The sequence below is a fragment of the Castor canadensis genome, chromosome 12, assembly GCF_047511655.1.
Source record: "Castor canadensis chromosome 12, mCasCan1.hap1v2, whole genome shotgun sequence".
NCBI lineage: Eukaryota > Metazoa > Chordata > Mammalia > Rodentia > Castoridae > Castor > Castor canadensis.
The window spans coordinates 165439-183573 of NC_133397.1; the positions used below are offsets into that span (position 1 = coordinate 165439).

Consider the following 18135-nt stretch of genomic DNA (forward strand, 5'->3'; position numbering starts at 1 on the left):
CTTCTTAGTCTCAAATTGTTCTTTTCTGTTTTATGTTCATAAACAAAATTCAGTAATTCGCTTTAATCTTTACATATATAAACAAATACTCAAATTGTAGGACTTAAGACTACTTGTCTGTTAAGGCTGTTCCAGACAACACCATCTGCTCACAATGTAAGGAGGCAAATGGAAGAGGAAATAACCCTGAGGATGTAAAGGGATGGATGACAGAAGTAATGCTGTTTTAGATAAAGGAGATAGGAAGTCACACCTAGAACATTTAGGGAAACTAAGAAGCTTCGTGTGCAGGTGGTAAAGCACAGCAGTTTTTATTCCTAGATAAGGGAAACAAGATAAAACATTGCTAAAGGTAGACATCTAAAGGGATGAGATACCCCTAAAGGAGACTAACACAGCGAACTTTCCCAAGATAAAAAAGTGGTCTCACCAAAATAATGAGCAGTAAGTCATAAAATGTAGGTGATAAGCCTCAAGGACAGGATGGACTAATGAGACCCTCCTGGAATGTCCAGTGTGATAAAGATGGAGGGCAGTTAGATGGTCTGGCTTGACAAAAAGTCAATTAGACAGTCAATTACAACCAGTGTTAAAGGCAGGGGTGCCTAAATTGGCCTCTATAATCTCCTGAACTTCAGTCATGAAGTCCTTTGGCTTAGCACTTAGTTAAGTCCCACCCATTTAGGTGCTTTGCTGTCCTTTCAATAAACTTTGTGCTTGCTCTACTCTTTAACTCCTGGTCTGGTGTGAATTTGCTTTAACCTTTAACTGCTTGTCCTGCACCATCAATCATCGACTGCCAGGATACAAACCCAGGAAACAATAACCCAGCCCAGTATCAACAAGGGCTCAAACAAACCCACTGCTTTGCTGAATTCAATTTACCTTTTAATTAGGTTCAATTAGATTTTTGTTTAGAATCTACCCATAAAAATCTGGAGCTGTATAAATCTTAAGGTTCCTCTTAGTTTAGTGTTTTCGTAACAACAGGAAATAGTGGATACAACCTTACTTGGCATATCAACTACCAAATCAACACCAGCTGTCTCAGGAAATACTGCTCTGATTCCCAGTAGCCTCCATTAAAAAAAAAATAATTTCATTGTCACAGGAATGTTTAGCTTTTAAGTTTTGTGTGTGTTTAAATTCTGTGACATGTTACCAGTGTAATCTCTTGGTAGATGTGTAAGTCATGAATCCCCAGTGATGAGCCTGCTAGAAAGAAAGTCACTCTGAAGACTGCGTTATGACAAACACGTTGTTTATTGTTTGTCTTTATTTACAGTATTTACATATTGCACAATAGCTGGATTGCTATTTTAAATTTATTTCATATAGGACAAATGGGTTTAGCCTGGATATAGTCACAGATTTATACTCTACTGTCTCCAAAAACATGACAAGGTTTTTGGTTTTGGTGCTTTTAAATTTTTCATGCAGTTCCAAATAATACTCTGGGAGTTTAATTGTAAAAGTAATATAAAACAGGAAATCATATGGTATGCTATATGAAAATATAGTTTAAGATTCTGCCTATGTTTCTAAAGAAATATTCTTTGTGATTTCACCTAACCAGGAAAAATGAAATATTCTCATTTTATAGCACTACACATCAATGTGGAGTGTTCTCTCAGGTACACTGATTTACTGAATATATATCTGCCAGCAGTGTTGACAACATACAAATGCAACGGAATTATGGAAGAGTCTGCAAAAATAAATCTCTGTCCACAAGGGTATGGGTGAAGATGGTTTTGTTCCCTGCTGGTTTCCAAGGCACTTCTCAGAGTTCCTGGCGTGTTGCTCCTTTGCAGCTGAAAACAAGCACATTGTTTCATGTAAACACTCACTCTTTGTAACCAAGTTCAGCAGTAGCATAACACCTTTACACGCAAAGAGTCTGCATGTGTGTTCCTCTAGTATCTAGTTTATTCTGTTACACGCCTGTGCACTGCAGGGATGAAAACTTTCATGCACAGCTGTGAATGCTGATTAGTCTTGGTGTGTTGTCGGAATCTTCATATTGTCTTACACCTTTGCATAAAGGTTAAGAAAGTTACTTAATGACTAATTAGTATTGTTCCTAGTACTCCATGTTAGAGTAGTATTTGCCCTTTATTTTTTAAAGATGAGTAACTTCAAGGTTACTAGGCTATACCAGTAGGCTAATCCAGGTACTGTGGTACTTATTACTCAAAACTATACTTTTTAAAAAACATCCAGAGCTCAGTCATTTCATTAAACTGACCTGTAGGTCTGGTAAAGAAGTGTGTATGGCTGTTACGGAATGGTCAGTTTCTCTTATGTCTAAAGAGTCAGTTACAGAGCTTCATAGACAAGGAAGCCCACAGATTTGCCCACTGTTCTCCTCCAGGGCCCTGTAAAGAACTGCCCTCTTCAGGTTGTTGGCCTTTAAGAAAGAGGATCCAGGCTGGTGCTTGATCAGGAGTCTGATCCTGCAGCCTCCTGTGAGGACAGAGAGGCATTGCTGGGACAGCAGAAGACAGGACTCTACTGTTAACCAGTAGAACAGGTGCTTAGGATCCCTCCAGCATACCACCACATCATGAGTGTTGCATGACTAATGTGTGCTCTGCCCCATGTGGCTCACTGGTATCATGAACAAAGCCGCAAAGTACACCGAAACCTGGCAAAGTCTACACTGGTTGTTAGCTGGTAGAAGTTTACTATTGCAGTTTAAACCTTTTGGAATTAGGAGAATTTAATCTTTAAAAAATTTTTGAAACTTTCTACTTAAAAAGTGTCAGTGGTTTAAACTTGACTTACTACATTTGTGACAACTGCTTGAGGCAGGTGACCTTTGCATGTAGAAGTTTGTGAGCATGTGCCCTTGTCCTGCCCCTTTACTGTGTTTCCTCCTGTCATATTCCCACTGGGAATCCCACTGGTGCAGGGTGGGGAAGGGGAGAGGTGTCACTCCTCAGGGTTGTTCCTGGGGCTACATCTATTGGCCATGCCATGCCTTCTTGACACTTTTGCACATTGCTTTTGGCAAACAGATTTGCCTACAATGCCTGATGCAGGGGCAGACCATACAGAACTGAGCCAGCCACAAGAGCACAGGTTCCCTGATGACGATCCGACTGCAACTATCTGTTCCTGTGGAAGCAGTCAGCCATCAGCCAAGGACAGGCAGCAGAGGCAGAGTAACTTAGCGGAGGAGTTGAGCTTTGGCTCTCCGCACTTGTCAGCAAATGGAAACTTAGAGAAGTGTGCCTGACTACCCTCTGGATAAGTGGTGACCTGACTACAAAGACACAATAAAAACAACATTCTTATCTCCCCAGCACATCACCTTGGGAGGCATACAGTAATACACATCTGTTCACTGGTATAAAGGTAAGAAAGACTTCTGCATGCCTCAAAGGCAGTGGGTATGACTGAAGAGTGTTAGAATGAAAAGGAAACAGGCTTCCTTTTATTGCAGTGCTTGACTTTGGTGTTAAAATGCACACTTCCTCCAGTAAAAAGAGCCAGTGAGCATATGTAAGTCCACTGTCCACTCACCTCTGTGAGTTCTCTTATTTCTAGTGGTGCTGGCTCCTGAAGGAGAGCTGAGGACACTGGTCTCACTCAGCCAGGTCTGAAGTTTGGCTCATAAGCACAGCACTGCCTTCATGAGAGCCCATCTTTGTATGAAAGAGTACTGCTCTCATCCATTTTTTATGAGACAGACTAAAGCAACCACCAGAAAAATGTAATACTCCCTTTTTATTAGTATTTTCTGGACAGCCGTATGTTTTCTGGGAATAGCCATTTGCAAGCAGGAAGCAGGTGTTACTTGTGATGGAATGTCCCCACCTGGCAGTGCCTGGCACACCCACAACACACGAAGTACAGGACTGGTGAAGGTAAAGATTCACCTAGCTGCATCCTTGGCTGCACAGCTGAGAGCCGGTACTACTTGTTATATGTCATCCCTCCAAAGGCCAACATACAACCAAAAACTATGATTATCAAGATCGTGTTTACAATTCTATCACTAGACATTATGAAGAGCATTTAAAGCGGACAGCTATTCTATGTAAGCTTATTGTCATAATGTTCCAGTTCACATCTTTACTAGGTATGCTAAAAAATTTGTGTGAGAATGTTTAGTCACATACAGATGGTCCTAGACACCACACACACTAAAGGTTTTTTGACTTTACCATGGTAAAGAAATAGTGCCCATTCCATAAAGATCATACGTTGAATTTTGAATCTGATCTTTTCCTGGGTTCTTCTTTGATGTTGAGCACTGGCTGACAGCCACATTCCCCAGGTTAGGTGAATTAAATGCATTTTGAATGACTAACAATAGCTTTCTTGGGTCGTAACTCATTGTAAGTCAAGGAGCATTTATAGTCATTTATGAGTGCTAGTGAATGAGTGAAAGACTAGAAGTAAGTAACTTATGATTTGACTGTGTGCTCTGGTCCAGACTCCCAGTGCTGAAATTAACTTGTCTTTAATAATGCTGCCTGGCCACTGAGGATGGCCAGCAGGGGGCACCTTTTACTCTGACATACTTTGCTCAGAGTAAGGCTACCTGTGCCAAAGATTGCATGTTTCTAAACTCCCCTGAGTTTTTCTACTCCTGCTGTGCGGACAGCATGCTTGTTTGGGAGCTTACCTTATCCTTCCATGCACATCGGACTGACAGCCAGCCGGGTAAGAAGCCTGGCACATCTTTTATAGTCTGCAACGAAAATAAACCACAGATTCTTGTCAGTTACCTGAATGACACTAAAATAAACAGTGGCTTTGTTTTTACAAGTGCATCAACTGGTGTCGCTATTTATTTAAATATCCTGGATTCCCTGGGAGCAATGTGGAATCTGTCATCTACAATCATGGGTCCTAAGCTGCTAATTTACAGTTCTTCAGAGATGTTAGTTCACAAGAAGCTGGGTAATGTAACTGGAGGCTGCAGAGGGGCACAAACAGCTGCCCCTCCTCACATGGCTGTCTGGCTCATGAAAATGCCTCTTGTCTTCCTTTGGAGAAGAGACAGGATCTTTCTACACCCTTTGTGTGACTTAACCTTCAGGTCACCTGCAGATTTAGTCCCCACCTGAGCTGACCACAACACAAAGACTTTGGCATTAACATTATAAAAAAAAAAAAAAAAGTGGGCCAAAAGTAACAGCATCCCAGGCATGGTGGCATGTGCTATATTCCCAGCATCCAGGAAGCAGCTTGAGGCCAGCCTGGTCTACATGGCTCAAAAAAACAAAATAAAATAAGGGGGGAGGGTGGTGTAGTAGAGCAGAGACCTGGGCTGGACCTGGAAAGGAAGCAAAGGGCTGGTTTCTGAGCCACTCTGATATCTTTGCACTATCATCACTTCCCATTCTGCTCTCCTGAGGGGCTACCTCAGAGAAAATTCATGGGAAGACCAATGCCTCAGAATCTCCTCAGGATGAGGTTCTGTGGAAAGCTGCAGTAGTTCATAAATTATCTAAAGTTTATTTCTCAGGAGTAGCAAAGTCCTAAAAAGGAAAGATTCATACTCAGCAGAGAATATGAATGAATGAGTAAACTGACAATAATAACCCTTCCTAATAAGCTAGGTAAGGAGCCAGCTCTACTTCCATGAACACATATCCTATATACTAGAATATGAGGAAATGGACCCAGCCACTGGCAGCACCCTAAATTAGTCTTTAATGCTCTTCCACACTTTTAGGAATGTAGCTTTCCTAAATAGATTTTGTATCATAGGTGCAGTGGACTGTTAGCTTGAGGACTGTCTAATCAACAAATTATAAATGCTGCCATTTGTAACATGTCAAGAGATTCCAGTTGGTCCCCATCTTACTCAGCACAGATGTCTCTACCAATGTTCTCCAAACCCTAAGTGCATTGTATCACCTGGGGACTTAAAGTGCAGTTTGTTCCTCGGGACTGGGAGGGACTTAGTTCTGCATTCCACCATGTGCCCATGGGACCACACTGACTAAGAAGGCTCTAAGGTTACTTCACTTCTAGCTTTGCAAGATCTCAGGGGTTTCCCTCTGGACAGCCCAAAGCATCCTAGTAGTGGTGACTCCAGCTCTCCAGCTCTTTATGGGCTGAGAAGTGGAAATAGCCATGAATCTCAATGCACAGCTCTATCTGTCAGCTGTCTACCTCTAGAGGCCCAGGGTGATCTGTGACCAGGAGTTTTAGAGCAAAAGCAGTTGACAATTCAGAAAAGGCTTTGCAGAAAGTAGAGCATGAGCCCTAAGCCCTGGTTTTGTGGACACCTGTGTGACAGCACACAAGTAATCTAAACTGTTTGCACATTCATAAGTGAAAGAATTAGATGTAATGGCCCAAAGTTCACTTTCAAACTTAAAAATCCATGAGCCTATTATTATAAGACAGCATTTAAACAATAAAAGGGTTCTGTGACCCAAGGAAGCAGCTTAGTAATTCTCAACAGGTTTATTATTGTCAGAAAACTTTCTCTGAAATGAAACCAGGTCCACATAGCTCCAGAAATGGAAAGTCCAATTCACAGAAAGTGTGCCTGCCTTGCATTATAGGCCTTGCTTGTCTGAAAGGCGCTCCTGAGAAGTCCTCACTGGGCCAAGGCCCACTAATGCAATGTTGTGAACATGCCCAAACGGTGTTGGTGCACAGACAGTTCTGTAAACGGTGGATATTACTATTCAGAGTAGCTGTGCTGCCTAGACAGAGAAAAGAATTGCTCTATGCGATCTGGTGCTTTTTGGAAGGCAGGACAGACCACTCCAGTCTGTTGACTGGGTTACTGGCTCTCTGTGTTGTTTCCGAAAACAGACAGCAGGTTCCTAGTATATCTTCATGGCTTTTCTCCTGTGAGCTTTAAATGCAACTAAATAATGGTTTTAGGAAGAGTACAAAGAACCACTTTAGGTGAAATAACATTTTCTGTTATGGATAAACAGTAAAAGAATGCTGAAGAGAATGAAAAGAAACCTAAAAGAAAAAATGTTACAGTTGAGAACTGGACAGAAGTGTGAACCCGGCATTTCTGAACTGGAGAAGCAGCAGACAGCAAAATTTTGAAGTAGCAAATAAAATTCCTGAGTGATGAGATTATTATTATTGAGGGAAAGAAAAAAGTCTCTGATCAGATCATTAGGATGATCAAGAAAGTTCTAGGCCAATTTGACTGTTTATACCCAGAGCTCTGACCTAACCTGTGTGATTGTCACATCGAGCAGGACAAATACAGGCACTGTGCCAGAATTCATAAACAAAATGAGAATGTGAACCAAAGAGTTTCACCCATTCCAAGAAAAAAATTATCACTCATTTCAGGGAATTAGGTAAATAATTTCCAGTGAGGTGTTGGCTGATGCAGACTTTACTATCTGCCCAGTATCTGGGCATCCTGGGCCCTACCTCAGTCAAGAAGGGACCACACAAGCCCCTGCACATTTCAGAGGGCAGGGCCTACTGCATGGAAGGGCGGAGTGCAGGAGGTCTGTTGGGTGCTCACTTACATGCAGGGATGGTGCAGTCTCGTGTGTTGTGGTAAAGTCTGTGGAAGTGTTTGCTGCACTTCGGACTAAAATAAAGAGGACCTGGAACACAGAAGAAGGCAGCCATGAAGATTCCAGGCAAAAAGGAGCAGGGAGGGCTGAGGAGTGAGAAAACGCACCTGTGAGGTGTTTCAGAAACTTGTCCTTCATCCTCAGATCTCGAGGAACAATCTCTGTGGGGAGAGAGATTATTGTAGTGCTTGAGTGAAACTTATTAACTGCAACCTTTAGTGAATGTTGAAGAAAACTGCATTACCAAATTACAATGCACTAGATAGAACTCTAGACTGTTACACAGGTACAATGTAAAGACTTAGATTAGGGACATGTTTTTCTCCAAACAGTATTAACTCCTCACAAAGTTCCAATATTATCTGTCCATTCTCTATCACTAGGACAGACTTGGAGACTTTTTTAGACAGCTCCCAATGAATAAATCACTTTAGACACTTCATTTTGAAGTGCTTGGGAATCAGATTCCACAGGACTTCAAAATTCAGAAAAAATTTGATCCTTCAAACAAAGTGTGTTATAGAAAACTATATTTTATAGGCAAACATTTAGAAAAAGGATATAATGCCTTTAAAACCACCTGTTAGTAAGGGTGGTGTGCATGAATGAGATTACAGATTGACCTGGTTTATAAGGCAAAAGTATGGCTCCAGAAAAAAAGCTCTTGCATGCAAACTTCTCTCACACTCCTGCTCTTCTTTGGAACCTGTTCCCCAGCAATGGTTCCCTGATTTTCTTTCTGATCTGGACCTTTGTTTTGGCTTTTATTGCAGTCATCCATAATTATTTTCCATTCCCTTACTAGGGCCAGAAATGCCTGTAGGATTGTATGTGATGCCACACTTTATTTTACCGGAAGTATTGCTTGACCCCTTCCCACATCTGAAGAGGGACGCTGGTATTTGAGTTTTCCACGTGCAAGGAAGGCTCCCTAATGCCAGTCTTCATTTACTTTTCACTTGAATCGGTCTACACAAAATTGACCTTATCATATTTGACCTAATTGTGTCATGAAAGCATTAAAAGCTTGCATGCTTCCCTGGGAAATTCCCCATGGGCAGCTGCTCTGGGAAGGCTCCACCAAGGGAAAAGCTCTGGACCATTTCTTCCTCGTGAAAAAGCTGGGCTGAGAAAACTCCCATCGCCAAAATAGCAGATGCCTGCTTTATGCAAAAATTTCTGACCCAGGCATTAAACAACTCCAAGTCCTAGATGTAAACTAGTGATGGTTTTCTGAAAGGCTAACAAATCTCCTGTTCCTGTTTCTGCTAGGTTCTGTCGAGAGAGAGAAGAGAAGAGAAGAGAAAGAAGAGAAGAGAAGAGAAGAGAAGAGAAGAGAAGAGAAGAGAAGAGAAGAGAAGAGAAGAGAAGGGGGGCAGCAAGGGAGGGCGGGAAATGGAGACACAGAGAGGAGGAGGAAAGAAAGAAAAAGAAGGAAAGAAAGAAAGCACCCTTCCTTCTAACAATCAAAATTGACTTCTCTTTTTAAAATGTGTTTCTCAAAGGCAATTCTATTTCTAAGAAAATAAGTGCATCCTCACACATGGAAGGTAGGCAGTTGGGGAGCAGCCTCGGTCCACACTGCTGAGACCCTTATCCATTTCTGCACCTTGATCTATGATGCTGCCAGGAGTCATCCTCTCAGGGTCCACACTGTCTGCCTGTGACCCTCACCGACACTGACAATCTGTCCTGTAGGTCTACCCTGCCTGGAATCCTCTTCCACTCTCTGCAACTCTGGGTCCACACTGCCTGACTGGCCCTCCTCCATTCTGTGCTTCGGGGTCCACACTGCCAGGACACTCACCCACTCTTTGCTCCTCGGGGTCAGCCCCATAGTCCGCGGCCTCCCTGCGGCCCAGGGCGAAGTCCGGCTCTCCGAGGAGCTGCAGCCTCTTGGACTCCCCCGAGTGGAATTTCTTCAGCTCCTGGACCAGCTCCACCAGCAGCCTGAGCAGCGTCTGGCGGTCCGCGGGGCCCCGGGGCTGCGCGCGCCCCCGGCCCGGCCCCGCCGCGCCCAGTACAAGCAGCAGCCCCAGGAGGAGGGGGCGCCCGGGCGCGCGCATGGTCCTGGGTCACGGGCGGACTGGCGGCTGCGGGGAGGACCGGCTGCGGTCAGGGCGGTGCGGGGCCGGCAGCCCTCGGGGGGCGAGCGGGTCCCCGACCTGCCCCGAGCCCCACCCTACGACGACCGCGGCGGCGCGGGAGCCTGGAGCTGCGTCCGCCCAAATGTCCCGCACGCGGCGTCCGCGCGCAGGCCCGGCGCCCGCACAACTTTCTTTAACCTCTGGGACCCGCGGCGGGGCCTCCGCCAGCGCCCGAGCGAACGGCCGCACGCACTCCCGAGCCGCGGGGGAGCCGGCTGAGATCGGACTGCGCGAGGCCCGGCCGGCACCTGCCTGAGCGCCCGCCGGCCACCTGCGCCCGCGCCGCGGGTCACCGCGCCTCAGCTGCCCGCGTCGTCCGGGTCCGTTCGGGTCCGCCTGCGTCCGGCCGCGGCTACTCCATGCCCGGCGGCGCGGCTCGCGGAGCGCAGGGGACCGGGACGCACGGCTGACTGGAGCTGGACCGGCTTCGCCTGGTGCGGGCGCCGAGTCCCGTCGACCGCGGGCGCTTCTTATCCCCGCGGCCGCCGACGTCAGGCGGGTCCCCGGGGCTCGCAGCGCGGCTTTAATTAGAACCGGAGAGCAGCTAGCCGGTGCGGATATTCGTCAGACCCCCGTCCCCTCCCCCACCGCCCTCCACCCGCCCCTCCCCCACCCAGCCCGCGTCTCCCTCCGCCTCTGCTCGCGTCTCCTCGTCCCTCTCCCGCAGTCTATTTCCCCCGTTCCTGTCACTTATGACAGGATGAGAAGGAACGCCTTTACCAGGAACTCGGATCTGTTTTTGTCTAAATGTAGATCTCGGGCTATTAAAAAAGGAGCTGCCTGATTGCCTAGACATTTAATAAGTCAATTAGAGTCTATCGGTTTCCCAGGGATCTGCCGGCTTGGCCAAGTCGGGTCCCCCGGTCTAAGACGGCGACGCAAGTGTCCCCGCGGGCCGCCCGGCGGTGGCAAGACCCGCACCCCTCCGAGCCCCGGCGCCCGTGGAGGCCCGGGCGGGGGCCGCGCGGAGGCCGCTTGATCTTGGGACATTGCCTCCTTAAGAAACTTTAGTTCTTTGGGTGTAGCCAGGCTTATTTACAAGGGCTCAACAATTTACTTCCTTGACTTTTTTTCTTGTAAAATGGATTATCAATCAATTGCACACTTTCCCATTTTATTGGCGCTTTCTGGGCAAGAGCTGGACGTCCTCCAAGCAGCGATCTGATTGGGAAAGGTGTTCTAAGTACAGCGGCAGAAAGGGAGAGCGGGCGAGGATTAAAAGCCTCCACCTTTACCCGGCAGCTGCTTGGCTGTGGGGCGAAGATGCTGGGGCGGGCAGGTGCGCGCGTGCCCCGGACCGGCGCGTCCCCGGGGACAGCCTGGGTCCCTGGGCCCCTGCTGCTCTCCTGGTGGATCCCGCCTCTCTCTCACCTTGCTCCGTCGCTTCTCCCTCCCTTCGCTAGGTCTGTTTGGTAGAATGGGGGCGGGGTAGAGATGGAGACACTAAAGATAGACCCTTGGGGGCCTATCGCTGCTCTCTCTAAAAGCAAATGATTTGACTTCCCATTGAGAGTTTGAAGGTTTTGTTTGTTTGTTTTGCATGCAATATGACTGAAATGAGTAGGTTTCTGTTGAAATACACCCAGGTAAAGGTAAAATTTCCTATCAGATAAATGAAGTATTTTTTTTTTTTTCCTTTCTCCCTTTCCCCTTTCCTTGTATAAGGAGAAATTTAAGTTCCAGCGAGAGCGACGCCTACTGCCCACTGCTTGCCTTACCAGCAGGGTCAGAGTCCACATGGAAGCTTCCGTCTCCAGGTTGCACACCTAGTATACCTGTCAATGCAAAGCTTTAGGTTTGTTTGTTCTTAGCCTAATCGCATTTTCTTTTCGACTTATGTACACTCTTTCTTTTCAAACAGTGCTCCACAGAATAAAAGCCACACTTCTAAAAAATATCAGAAGAATCCCCACAAATTCTACCAACAGAAATGTCTTGCTACTGATGAATATTATTATCCATTTGTCTTCTGCAGTTTTTGATGGGACAAATGGATTTCTTGAATGACTTCTTTTTACTATGCGATTGTTATGTGCAGCACTTCAGCCTTAGATACATGCATAAAAAAATAGACAAAACTGATGCTTAATTAGTGTTTGGATTCCTGAATTCTGGCAGTTAAGGATCAGACAGTTCCTCTGTTTGTTGATTCATGTTTAAAAGTTCATTGTTAAAATGACTCCAGGTTCCCCTGACTTTATATAAACAACTTTTACAGACTTTCAAAAAACTTAATTGAAAGAGTGTACTTGTGTACTGATTTATTAATCTTTACTGAACTTCTCACCTTACAGTGTTGTCAGGGTGAACATGATGAAGACCTCCAGTTGCTAGAAGTTTGTGTTCTGTGCTCATCACTGGTACTCTGATCCGCTGAACTCATTGGCAGTGGAAACAACCAGAGGAAACAATCCTCTCAGACATGTGAAGTGGAATTGACAGACCACTGAGTCTTTACATTTCTTTTTGTGTAAAATGAGATGGTTGGACATTGTCCCTCGTCTAAAACTATATTCTATGGTTGTTACCAAAAAAAGCCTAAAAACACCAAAATCATAATGTTTCCCATGAAAAGCTGAAGACAATCCACTTGAAGAATCACAGTGAGCTTCACCATCTATTTTCAGACGAGAAGAGTTAAAGCATCCATATTTATTAATGTAATTTCCTCCTTTAGTAGGTGAACAACTATCTACTGTCAAGTGTCCAAACATCCAAAAAAGAGAAAATTAGCAATAAACTATTTGCTAGGATTCCTGGCAAAAATGATTTTTTAGGTTTGAGTTAGTTTAGTTTCCTTTTGGATACAATTATATTGTATCATAGGAAGAAAATAGCAAGAGGAAGATGTCGTTCTTAATCTGCCTTTACTGCGTTCATGTCCTGAGATGGGAGACTTATTTTCCAATTTCAAAACAGCCTACATGAAGTCCAACACTTCAAGTGCAGTCATTCTTGTCCCTAAAAGTATAGATCTAGTTTTAGATAACTTCACCTGCCTTCACAGACTTCTTTTTTTTTATTGTTTTGTTATTCATATGTGCATAAAAGGCTTGGGTCAGTTCTCCCCCCTGCCCCCACCTCCTCCCTTACCACCCACTCCGTCCCTCCCTCTCCCTCCCACTACAGACTTCTAATATGTATTTATTGTATTACATTTAGGGAAATGTGTTTTAAATGGATTGTTATATTGTTCAACCATTATGTTAGCCATCTAGCAATTAACAGCTCTAATTAGAAACAAAACAATCACCTTGTGTGAAAAGTAACAGCATGTGCCCTAAGGAAATATCCCTTAATGTTTTAACTTTCAACAATTCTGTTGTTTTTGCAATCAACATACTATTAGTATGCTAGGAATGTATCAGAAACTATATAAAACCTTTAAGAACTGACTTCTACAGGCCAGGTTGGGGGCTACCTTGTACGCCATGCTTTTCCTATCATGGCTCCAATCTCATTTTCCCTGTTCACAGCATGTCCTGGGTTACTTTTCTGTGTCTTCCACTCAACTATCATATTCTTACAACCAGGGAATGCTTTTTGTCCATTTTTATACCACCAGTAATTCCAGGTTTCAGGGACACAGTATGCACAAAAAAATTAATTTTGAAAAAATGAATAAACATATTCAGAATCATGTCTGTCAGTATTTGTACTCATAGTTTTGGAGATTTTAGTCCATAATCAGTTGGTGTTATTGCTTTGGGGCAGATGGTGACATGGTATATCCTGGTGGGAACATGTGGAAGAAGCACGTATCAGAGAAAAACCACTCACCTCATGATTGGATAGCAGAAGAGAGAGAGGAAAGGGCTATCTCTGTCAAGGGCACACTCCATCAAGGAGGTTATGGGTCTCCCTAAGACCTCCCTCTAGGTTTCCACCTTTCAAAGTCTCCACCAACTGAAAATAGTGCCGAACTAAGTAATAAGCCTCTAACATATGGGCCTTTGTTAGAACACTCGAGATCCAAGCTATAGAATTCTACCCCTGGCTCCCAGAGCTTTGTATCTATCTCACAATGCAAATGCATTCAGCCCGTCTCCGAGCATCTTAGTCATAACAGTTCCAGCTTGGAAGTCTAAGCCCAAAGTCTACTCCAAGACTCAAAGCAAACCTAGCTGTAAGCCCCCGAAAAAAATCTAAAAAGTTATATAATCCCAAGGTACAATGTTGGGACAGGCACAGGGGAAACTACTATTTTAAAGATTAGAAAATAGAAAGGAATCAACCCAAAGCAAGACCAAAACCATCAGGTCAAACATTAAATCCTAAAACTCCATCAACAGCATCCAGGACACACTGTGACAGAATGTGTGCTCCCAAGGGCTTGAACAGCTCCCCTCCAATGGCCTTGCTGTTTGTAGCCCACATATCCTCTCTCTTGTACTAGCTCTACTTTCTGCCAGTTGCTGATTTCCTCAACAAGCATTCTACAGTTCTGGAATCTCTCAATTCCTGAAGTCTCAGTTCCACTCATCACCTTGTCAGGTCTACCCACAGGGACTCTGACCCTTCCACAGCATGTTTTCTCAAGACTTTCTTTGAAATCTCAGTGGAAGCCTCTGTAATTCCATAACTCTTGCATTCTGCATTGAGGTGACTCACAGGTCTGCTGCCAAGTGAACTGAACCCACTTTAACCATGACCTTGGTGGGTTCTGAGTGCCTGTTGATTGGAAATGGGGAAATTATGACGTAGGCACTTTGAGACATGTCCCAGTATACTCTGGGGCTGTCTTCGCAAAACTCTTCCCTGGAAAGTCTGTGGAACCATTTGCATTTTTGCCCTGCTGAGGCTGTAGGTCTGTGGTCTTGCTGCTTTCTGAGATGCACTCAAGCCGTCTTTCCTGCTGACCAATGCAAAACACTTGGCTTGTTTTTCTTGGTGCTAATAAGCAAGCATTCTTCACCAGCAGCTTTAAAGGCATTGCTTTCCTTGATAAGCTGTGGATTTTAAAAATCTTTCTACCCTGCTCCTCTTCACCTCTGATTATTTCAAATTTGATGGAAAGCAGTCAGCAACATCCATGCCACAGCCTGAGTTCAGTACTAACTTAAAATTTCTTCTGCAAGTTAAGTTAGTGCAATTTCCAATACAGTCGTGATTTCCATCTGAAAGTTTGTCAGCCCAGTCTGTATTTTTTGCATTCCTATCAGTGTACTGGCTTTCAAGTCCTTGGTGGAATTTCCCATTAAGCTCTACTTCCAGGATTCTAAGCTATTTTCTTTCCTATTCTTCAAGCCTTTTCAGATTCCTCCTATAAAGCAAAAAGGTTTTTTGGTGGGTGGAGAGGCTGATGGAGTGGCTCAAGTCTAGCAAACATGGGGCCCTGAGTTCAAACCCCAGTGCTGTCAAAAAAAAAAAAAAACAGGTATAATCGCAACAGAGATTTACTAGGCATCCTTCATTCCAATCAATTTGGCAATCAAGATTAGCCATCACAGATACCTGTGTGGAAAACCAGTGTTGTAGAAATTTAAAGAGAACTTGAAATGGACTGTCTCTTTGGAAGGCATATGATAGAATCGTAAAGATATCAACATGCTCATAAAAGTTATGCTATCTTATTTGAGCTATTTTGGAAAATTTCATAGGAAAGGTGTCATTTGGAAAGTCCTAATGATGGGTAGGAATTGCTCATGTTGGCATGGGACCCATGCATCCTGTACAGAGGGACATACGTAGGCAAGCTCCCAAGGGACAAACTGGAACCACAGGGGTCCAGTAAGATGGACTGAGAGGAAGGGAGGGGCAGTTGAAGAGGCAATTTCCTGACCCCAGTTTCTCTCCAGAACGCAATGTGAGAGTGGAAAAGCCCAGAGGCAGCTCTGGTTCTGGTTCCTAAGTTCATTTGTGTGACGCTACCTCTGTGAGCCTCATATCTTCATCTCTAATGGGGTAATGAGGATTATTACCTCAGAACGTTTATGAACATTAAGACACGTTAACTTAGCACAGTGTCTAAAACATTTGATACTTTTGCACTGTTACAATGCAAAGAGAATATGGGATGCAGTTTTGGCTCATTTGAGGTGGCTATAACAAAGTGCCTTAAACTGGGTGGCTTATAAGCAGCATATGAATTTCTCACAGTTCTGGATACTGAGAAGTCCAAGACCAAGGCACCAGCAGATTCAGTGTGTGGTGTGAGGATTTAGTGTACGGACCTCCTTTTCTCACAGATGCACCTTCTTGTGGCTTCCTCAGAGGTGGAGGTCATGGGGCAGCTCTCTGGGGCCTCTGTCATAAGCACAGTTTTCTCAGCATAAGACTGCCTTCCTGACCTCACTTCTGAAAGGCTCTTCTTCCTAATATACTCACATTGATGGCGAGGTTTCCATGTGAATCTTATGGGGGCATAAAGGTGCAGACCATAGCAGACAGTCAGCACTCTTCAAATAGGGCCTGATAGAACTCAGTGTTTAAGTAAACATCAGACAGAAGCAATTCTACCCCTCCTATGAGGCAGAATTCACTTTCACATTCCACTGCCATTGTTTAAGTTCATAGGTGCTCAGGAGAGGTACTGTGCTCAAGTGTAGTGTGCTCCTGAACGCTAGATGGAATATGGCGCTTGTGTGCTGATGGATGAGGTGGAGCAGGAAAAGGGAAGGGCCTGGGTAAAATGGCATATTTGAAAATTTCTATTTTCCAGAGTTACCTTCTGGAGCAAAGAAAGAGAAAATGGCAGAGAAGAGACCATTCTAAATGCCATTCTGTGTTGTTTGTACTGTATACAGTAGTCTGTGATAAATGACTGATGAGGTTTGAGCAGGGGATTGAAATCAGATTTATATTTTATGAGAATAGATGTAAAGAATAGACCAAAAGGATTGGAGGTAAGGCCAGTCAGTGATGGAGCTGTTCTATTCATCCATCCCACCCACCCATCTACCTATCCACCCATCTACCCACTCATCCTTCCATCCATCCATCATCCACCCATCTGTCCATCCATCCATCCATCCACCCACCCACACATCTATCCCCTCATTCTTTCCTTCTGTCACTCAACAGAGAGACAAGTATTGCATCAGTTCCTGTAGATATTGGACTCTTCACTTATGGAGTTCTTGCTTCAGAGAGTAAATGCTGGCAACCAGTGTACTATTTAAAACAATAGAAATCTATTTAAAAAGTACAAGGATGAAAGAAGAAAGGAAAACAATGGTGTTACAGACACGAGCTAGAAAGAAACTTACGTTTGATAAGGGGCTTAGAGAAGTCATCTCTGAAGATGCAGCCTGGTAATGGAAGCAGCCACTTTCTCAATGTACAAGTCAAAAGAAGAGGAAGCCCAGAACCAGAGTGTGGGGAGGAGGATGAGAAGGAAAGAAAGTCTTGCCACCCTAAAAAAGAATCTCTTTTTCTCTATTTTTTTCACCATGGGAATGGCATTTCCAGTGATGTGTGTTTCTGCAAATGCATTTAAAAGTACAGTGTAAAAATAGAAACTAGGAACTATTTATAGCCTCATAAGGCAGTTCATTCACTTAGTCAGCAAGCATTGACTATGGCTCACCACAGATGGAGCACAGTTCTAGGCAGGTTAGGCACTATTACTTGACTTACTTAGATGTAATATTAGCTTACTTAGAAAAAGAAATAGGCAATTTAAATGCAATACAAAAATAAGCTTTAACAAAAGCAGAGTGCCTTATTCTGCTTTGTCTGGGCAGAGAGTGAGTTCTTCAGTCAGGACTTCTTAGCTGATACATGTGTGGATGATAGGGCATCTGGTGCTGAGGACCAGGTGTTTTCACCTCACTGTGCACTGATAGAGGATACTTGATTTGCCCTGGGCACTGTACAGAGCAGTGGCTGAGGGCAGGACCCCCATGTCCATCCAGCTTAGAGCTCCTACTGTCAAGAAACCACAATGGAGAAGTTACTGTGAGCATTCTGTTTGTTCACTTTGGTATTAAACTTGGGGTGATACCTGACATCAGATTTTGCTCCATCACCTGTCAGGTTGTTCCCAGCTAGTATTTGAGCAATCCCCCTAGGTTCTTCATATATTTTAATGTCTGTAACCCATGCCACCTCTCTATTGTGAGTGCTCTTGTTTATATAAAGTGCTTTCCTTACTTTGTCTTCAGCATAATTCAGACATCCCTAAACATGGCACTGAGAGTTTTCTCTTTGTTCCTATATGTCTGGATAACAAGCAAAATTCCAGAGGAATCAAGAAGATGTGTTACTCTTGGGGATATACCTAAAAGACTGTGACACAGGTTACTCCAGAGGCACCTGCACACCCATGTTTATTGCGGCACTATTCACAATAGCCAAGTTATGGAAACAGCCAAGATGCCCCACCACTGATGAATGGATTAAGAAAATGTGGTATTTATACACAATGGAATTTTATGCAGCCATGAAGAAGAACGAAATGTTATCATTCGCAGGTAAATGGATGGAATTGGTAAACATCATTCTGAGTGAGGTTAGCC

General features: G+C 44.2%; 1 protein-coding gene across 2 annotated transcripts; it reads right to left on the reverse strand.

Moving 5' to 3' along the window:
- Positions 1-941: 941 nt before the first annotated feature.
- On the reverse strand, positions 942-10242 carry Alkal2 (ALK and LTK ligand 2). Of its 2 annotated transcripts, XM_020176618.2 has the most exons (5): positions 9337-10242; positions 7637-7690; positions 7479-7559; positions 4637-4702; positions 1067-1814 (listed from the first exon to the last, which is right to left on the reverse strand). In XM_020176618.2, the coding sequence occupies exons 1-4, from the start codon at positions 9593-9595 to the stop codon at positions 4638-4640; spliced, it is 459 nt and encodes a 152-aa protein (XP_020032207.1). In that variant the 5' UTR covers positions 9596-10242; the 3' UTR covers positions 1067-1814; position 4637. The 2 variants fall into 2 exon arrangements, with proteins under 2 accessions (XP_073905159.1, XP_020032207.1); XM_074049058.1 differs by lacking the exon at positions 7479-7559 and having other exon boundaries at positions 942-1814.
- Between the last annotated feature and the right edge of the window lie 7893 nt (positions 10243-18135).

Excerpts from the sequence above, each read along its gene's own strand:
- Alkal2 (XM_020176618.2), bottom strand. The coding sequence starts at position 9,595 with ATGCGCGCGCCCGGGCGCCCCCTCCTCCTGGGGCTGCTGCTTGTACTG. Across the intron at positions 7,691-9,336 it reads CCCCGAGGAGCAAAGAGTGG|AGATTGTTCCTCGAGATCTG; the intron begins GTGAGTGTCCTG and ends CTCTCCCCACAG. Across the intron at positions 4,703-7,478 it reads AGACTGCACCATCCCTGCAT|ACTATAAAAGATGTGCCAGG; the intron begins GTAAGTGAGCAC and ends TTTTCGTTGCAG.